The sequence below is a fragment of the Arachis duranensis genome, chromosome 2 (genome assembly GCF_000817695.3).
Source record: "Arachis duranensis cultivar V14167 chromosome 2, aradu.V14167.gnm2.J7QH, whole genome shotgun sequence".
NCBI lineage: Eukaryota > Viridiplantae > Streptophyta > Magnoliopsida > Fabales > Fabaceae > Arachis > Arachis duranensis.
Genome location: NC_029773.3, coordinates 11,395,372 through 11,402,685, shown reverse-complemented (window position 1 = coordinate 11,402,685; position 7,314 = coordinate 11,395,372). Strand labels below are relative to the sequence as shown.

The window sequence follows — 7,314 nt, the reverse complement described above, 5'->3', positions numbered from 1 at the left end:
AATGCATCTAAAGAATCATAAGTGAAAAGATCAAATTCATTAAAATTAGAATCAGCAATAGGTAAAGAAGAAGCACTTATAAAATTTTTGGTCATATCATCATGAAAGGATTTATAAGGAAAATAATGTTCATAAAACTCCACATTTCGAGACAAAAATAGTTCTCTAGTGTGAATATCAAACAAAATATATCCTTTTGTGCCAGGTGGGTAACCAAGAAAAATACTCTTTCTTGTTCGTTTATCAAATTTTTTTCGTCCATGAATTAACGTTGAAGCAAAAGCCAAGCATCCAAACACTTTAAGGTTACTAATGTCTGCATCCTTGCCAAATAAGGTAGCATAAGGGGTTTTATTTTTTAAAACTGGAGTCGGAAATCTATTAATTAAATGAACAGCTAAACCAATAGCAAAATTCCAAAAAAATTTTTGGCAAGGATGATTGAAACATTAATACTCTTGCAATGTTAAGAATATGTTGGTGTTTCCGTTCAACAATACCATTTTGTTGAGGTGTCTCAACACATGATGTTTGATGCATTATACCCTGTGAATTATAAAAAATATCAAGTTTAAACTCAGGACCATTGTCAGTTCGAATAATCTTTAGTTGAGAATTAAATTGAGTTTTCACATAGGCAACAAAATTCTGAACCAAACTGCTGGCCTCTGACTTTAATTTCATGAAATAAATCCACACAAATCTGGTTTTATCATCTACTATAGTTAAAAAATATTTATAACCTTGTAGAGAAATAAGTGACATTGGCCCCCAGATATCAATATGTATTAAATCAAAACTGTTTAAACTTGTTGTTTCACTAAGGGTATATGGTAACCGTTTTTGCTTGGCATAATGGCAAAAATCACATGGTTTAGAGCAAGTAGATATAGGAAATTGCACACAAGGATATATTTGTTTGATAATATCAAATTTGTTTTGTGGTACATGACCCAATCTAAAATGCCATAAATTCTCAACAGAAAAACATGAAGTTTGTGTAACCGAATTTGCTGTCCTAAGATTAGAAGAAAGTAAAATCTTGTCACTATGATTTTGCGGATCTAGAATCCTAGTACTCCTATTGTATGTTGTATTTTCCATGTTGTCCCTGTGTGCTAACTCTAATGCGGGAAAATTCATCATGTATAATCCATGCTTTGCTCTAGCTGTGCCAATCATCTTCAAAGAGGTCCGATTCTGTATCTCACAAAGTTTGTTAGTAAAAACACATTCACAATTCAAGCCTTTTGTAAGTTTGGAAATAGATAAAAGATTGAAATTGAAACTTGGTATGTACAGCACATCCGTGAGATAGAATGTAGCTGAAAATATCACAGTTCCACTTATAGTTGCAGTTGTGTGTGTTCCATCTGGTAATTTTACCAGAATCGGCCTAATATGTCTAAAATTTGTAAAAAAATGCAATGAGCGTGATACATGATCAGTAGCTCCTGTATCAAGCACCCAAGAATTTGAAAAAAAAGTTTTTACTGACAATAATCGTGCAATATGAGAGCTCATGCAAAGTGTATAAGTCTCTAAAGGTATACCTCCATTTCCTGCATTTGATTGATCGACATCTCTCACACTTGTTCCTTGAGAAGACTGTGCACACTCCTGCCGAAGAAAGGTAAGCAGTGCATCTCTCAAACTCTGATTGAATTGGGATTGACCATCAGCTTCCTTGTCCTGCTTGACATTGTTGGTACTGCTCCCTTCAATTCCAGCAACAATATTATTGGCCATAGCTCCATTGCTAGTCTCTCGTGGCCATTTCTGCCTCTGTAGATGAGGTGGAAATCCATGTTTGTGGTAACAAGTATCCACAAGATGCCCTGCCTTGTGACAATAAGAACAGGTCTTAGGTGCTGAATTTCTTCCTCCTCTTCCACCTCTACCTCCACGGATTCCTCGTCCTCTTCCTCTGGAAACACTGCTTGAATTATTGTTGAAATTATGAATTGAATTGGCCAAAGCTGTAAAGTTTTGAGTCTCCAAATCTGATCCATTAAACTGTCTCTCTTGCTGAATAAGTAGAGAAAAAATTTCATTGATGTCTGGAAGAGGCTTCATCAGCATGATTTGGGATCTCACAGTCCCATACTGCTTATTCAATCCTCTTAAAAATCTCACTGCATAAGTTTCATCTCGATAATCTCTCATAGTTCCTAAGCCACAGTCACATTTTTCAGAGCATTCCTTGCATTGTGGAACTGGTTTGAAACCGTCAATGTCTTCCCAAATAGCCTTCAACTTGGTGAAATAATTTGTTATGCTTAGATTCCCTTGTTTCATAGCATACAACTCTTCTTCTAATTCAGCAACCTAGTATCTGTCTCCATGATAATACCTGTGCTTCAAATCAAGCCATAAATCTACAGCAGTTTCATTCCAAACAATACTCTGTGCAATCTCAGCACTCAATGATAGATTTAACCAAGAAACAACATAAGTATTACATTTATCCCATGCTACATATGCAGGATCATTTTTATCTGGTTTCACAATGGTTCCATCAACAAAACCTATCTTATTCTTTGATTTCAGCGCTAATTTCATAGCTCTTGATCAGGAATTGTAGTTCTTAGCATTCAGAACAATTGGGACAATAGAAACTCCAGGATTCTCACCTGGATGTAGGAAGTAAACACTTGCTGGATCTGCAAGAAAATTGGTACTCGATTTCGCGCTCTCTGGCTGCAAACTCGAGAGTTGGCTTAGAATGCGAGCTAGATTTCGAAGCTCCTGGTTCTCATGTGACCCGTGATTTACCCCAGACATTAGGTTGGAAGGAGTGTCAGCCATTGATGCTAACTCAATACTGTATTTGTGGCCAAAACTTCACCTCTTTCACGATCTTCCACGCTCACCGCACCATGAAGAAATCGTGGTCTAGATCTGATTTTGGTGAAGAAAATAATATTGGGGTGGAAGAAGAAGACTCAGTAGATTTGTCATATGAACAAATACAAAACCTAAAATTGAAAACCAACGACTGAGTACTAGGGGAGTACATATTGTTATCCACTATTTATTAGAAAATTAACTTTACTAAAACCTAACTCAATATGGTAAATAAATTAACTATGGTTATTCAGCTATAATCAGTTACAGCTTGCTTGCTTTTGTAAGCCATTAGATACCAGCTTAATATCATCTCTAACAGATCCAGAAGCGTTTATGGGTGTGTTTAGAAAACCCGTTGGAGGGAAGAAGCACGTTTAGACTTCTTGGAAGCTTCAATTTTTGGTTTAGCAAATTTTTTTTTCATGAACGCAAAAATCCTACCAAAACTACGTTTACAATAAGCAACTATTTGTAACTTCTGCGTTTTCTTAACGGACTTTTAGCCCTGGATACTAATCATTTATTTATCTGTTACCAACTTTATCCTTTATGTATGTTATTGTATTATTTATAGAATTCTTGTTATTTCTATTTATATGAGCTCTATTTTTCTATTATTTATTATTTTGATTTTTTTCAATTGTTTGTTCAAGATTATACACTTTTATAATTGTGATTTTTGTGTATTATGTTTGTTATTATCTTTTTATAATATGATTTATTGATTCTATTAGGTAAAGTAAATTAAACAAAAAATTAACCGTAAATAATAATAATAGTAAAAATTTATAGTATACAAAAAAAGAATACTAAAAGTACTAAAAATATACTATATAAAAAGATTATTAAGAATTTTCAGATTTGTTTCCATCACTAAAACGTAAATATTTAAGTTTTTTTATTGTTTTTAGTACTCTCTTTTATAATTGTAATTCTCGTATACTATGTTTTAGTATAATTTTTTGTAATATAAATTATGATTCTATTAAAAAAGATAAATTGAATAAAAAATTAATCATAGATAATAATAAAATCATAAACGTTGGATTCCAAGTTGAATTTCAAATTAATATTAAGAATAAGATTACTAAGAGTACTAGAATAAGAGTACGATGTAAAAAAATACTAAAATAATATTTTTACGTTAATACTTAAAAAATGTAACATATTTGATTAAATATTCTTTAACATATATAAATAAATATATATATATCTAAAATTTATATTTTTTATTTTTATTTAAAAATATATTTTGTCTATTTTTATATGTTATTTTTATTTTAGTAAGTAAATATTAATTTTATTATAAAATTAACTAATAAGATCTATTGAAATATCTAAATTAATTAAAATGATAGGATAATATAAAAAATTATTTAAGTTGATGTCTATTTTAGTAATTTTTTATCTAAAAGTGATTTTGAATGGTATAAGTCAAATAACATTTATTTTACTATAATCCATTTTGATACAAAAATTACCAAACATAAATCACTTTAACACTAACTTACTTTTTATCAAAATCAAATTTACAAAATCAATTTTATGCAAAACTCCCGTTTATAAACTTTAATCCAAACACACACTGTATAGGCAAATTATAGTCCCAATTCGTAGGCAGCACACAAGAAGTGCATCAATTCGTATCCGCCGCCCCTGGTTTTCCCATTTCGTAGATGGCAGCCACTAAATGGCTGCCCCCCATTTCGTGTCCGCTACAGGTGAATTGGAGCCTGCAGCTGTCCTCTCTATTTCGCGGACACCAGGGGTGAGTTGATGGGCAACTCCATTTTGTGGGCGACGCCCTTGAGTTAGCCATGCGTATTTCAGATAATATTTCAATCCATTCCTGAAAATAAAGTTTTTTATATGTTTATTTATATAAGAAAGCCGGTGATATAACGGCTCAGCATTCCCATTTGCAATATAGAATATTTGAAAATATTTTATTTTTACGTAAATTTAAAAACAATTATTTTACATATTAATATTAGTATAGAGCAGTAATTGAATATGTTAAAAAACTAATACCAATAAAATTAAACAATTTGTTAATAGAAAGAAAATTAAGTATAATTAGAGTAGATATTTATACAATATACAAAAACATTTTATTCAATCTGTATTTATAAAATATTTTAAATTTTTTTTTATTAATTTATTTAATTTGTATTAATTTTATTTTATTACAAAAATAATATGAGTAAATAGTCAAATTAGTTCTTAAAAATTACTCGTTTTTTAAATTAGTCTCCAAAAGATTTTTTTAATCAAATTCGTCATTTAAAAATTTTAAATTAATTATATTAGTCTCTCAGTCACTTCCATTGCAAACGATGTCAAATTTTATTGATGTTGTATGTTAAGTAACATCAAAACATACACCTGATAGTTCTAGTTGACTATTAACATAATTAGTTTATGAAACTAAATCAAATCAATCTCAAATTGAGGGATTCTAATAGCTCAAATTTTCTCCTCAATTAGATTTTAATATGATATAATTTCATAAATTTATTATATTAATAGTCAATTAAGATTTATAGGTATGTGTTGGGATGTCATTTAACGTGTCACATTAGCACATTTTAATATCATCAATAAAAAATTAATAGAAAGACTAACATGACTAATTAAAATTTTCAAAGAACGAATTTAATTAAAAAAATATTTTGAGAACTAATTTAGAGAATGAATAATTTTTTAAAGACTAATTTAACCATTTATTTATATATATATATATATATATATATATATTTTGCTCTCAATTATTTTTTCTTTCTACTTTATTTTCTTTATTTGTCTTGTTAGTTTATTATTATTTTATTGTTTTAAATTATAATTTAAAATTAAGTGCTATCTTTTTTTAAAGTAATATATTTAAACTATATTCTCTTATTACGTTGTTTTAGTTATTTTGTATTTTTAAATTTGTTAAATTTTCTTTATATATTTCTTATTACTTATTAGTGTATCTATATATATGAGAAATTATAGGGGTCAATAATTATTAGTATTTTTTGTTATTATTTAACCAGTATAATTATTAAATTATTTTTAACAAATAAATTTTATTAATTGATGTATGCAAATTTTAAAAAATATAAATGCAAACAGTATTAATGTATGTGTACAAAATTCTAATAAATAAGAAAAAATATTTCAATTTTAGTTATTTTATTTTCAATTATGTTATTGTATATTATATCTTTTTAATAATTATTAAAATATGTTTATAAAATAACTAATATATCTTTAATAAGTATTTAAGAATATCTATACAACAAATATCATATACATATATATGAAAAATGAGAATACTACTCTCAAATTAATAAGTAATAACACCACTTTCTCTTAGTTATACTTTTTTATTTTATCTTCTTTCAAATCTATAATCAATAAATTATTCAAGAATATTTATTATAAAACTCGGTCAATTAATGACTAATTAACCTATAAATGAGAATTTATTCTAAAAAATCAAAAATGTGATTTTTATGGCTTAATATGATAGAGGAGATTGAGACGAGAATTTCGGTACCAATTTTGTAGAAATCAGACTAATATTGAATCGAACAGGCCAAACCGGACCAACCGGACCCATATTGAGCCATTGCCCAACATAACTAAATCAAAACCCTAATTTTCAGCACTCTCCCTCCTCACTAAACACAAGAACACGTTGAAATGGAGTAAGGGAGGGGGAAGAACACTATCTCAAACTTCTATCTCTCATTTGATCTTCAAACCACCATAACTTTTGATCTAGAGTTTCGATTGTCGCACCGTTTGCAGCCACGCGTTCACTGCGAAGAACTCTACAAAATTTATACAATCAATCTTGAGATAAGATATAGTTTTCTCTTCGAATTTCCAACTTTAATTTTGAGTTTCATGAGCAAAAATATTGAGGTTTTGAGCTCCCTTGTGTTATAGGATCACAATAGCTTGAGAAAAAAGCTTGTTCTAGCTCCCTTGGTCTTTGGGTGAGGTAAGGTATCTCAAATCCTAGTGAAAATATTGAATTTGTGATTTTGGGTATTGAGTTCTTGTATTTTGGTAAAATATTGTGGCTTAGGCATTTTATATATGTGTATTGAAACTTGATTGGTGATTTTGGAAAAGCATGGAAGAGGATTTTGTATGCAAAAATCTGTTCTTGGAGGTGTTGAGGCCTTGAGAGCTTGAAAAAAAGTGGTTTGGAAGTGCTCCGGTTGAGCTTGAAAAATCGGCTAAGGTATGGTCTCGGTTTCTCGTATCTAAAATGTAATGTGGTGAGAAATACTTAGGCTAGAGGCTCTAAGATAGGCATTGAATTGTTGATGTTGTGAATGGTTAAAATATATGATGTGGTCATATATGTGATTATGAATATTGATGCTTTGATGGTGTGATATATGAGAAAATGCGTGTTGTGATATATGCTTGATGAATGATTGAGGTTAAATTGTGGTGGAACCT

At 29.5% G+C, this 7,314-nt stretch overlaps 1 protein-coding gene across 1 annotated transcript; it reads right to left on the bottom strand.

Annotated features, from left to right (window-relative positions):
* Window positions 1-728: 728 nt before the first annotated feature.
* On the bottom strand, window positions 729-2,384 carry LOC127743842 (uncharacterized). Its single transcript, XM_052256017.1, has 2 exons — window positions 1,554-2,384; window positions 729-1,200 (listed from the first exon to the last, which is right to left on the bottom strand). Exons 1-2 carry the CDS (start codon window positions 2,296-2,298, stop codon window positions 1,166-1,168), a joined length of 780 nt encoding a protein of 259 aa, XP_052111977.1. The 5' UTR covers window positions 2,299-2,384; the 3' UTR covers window positions 729-1,165.
* Window positions 2,385-7,314: the final 4,930 nt, after the last annotated feature.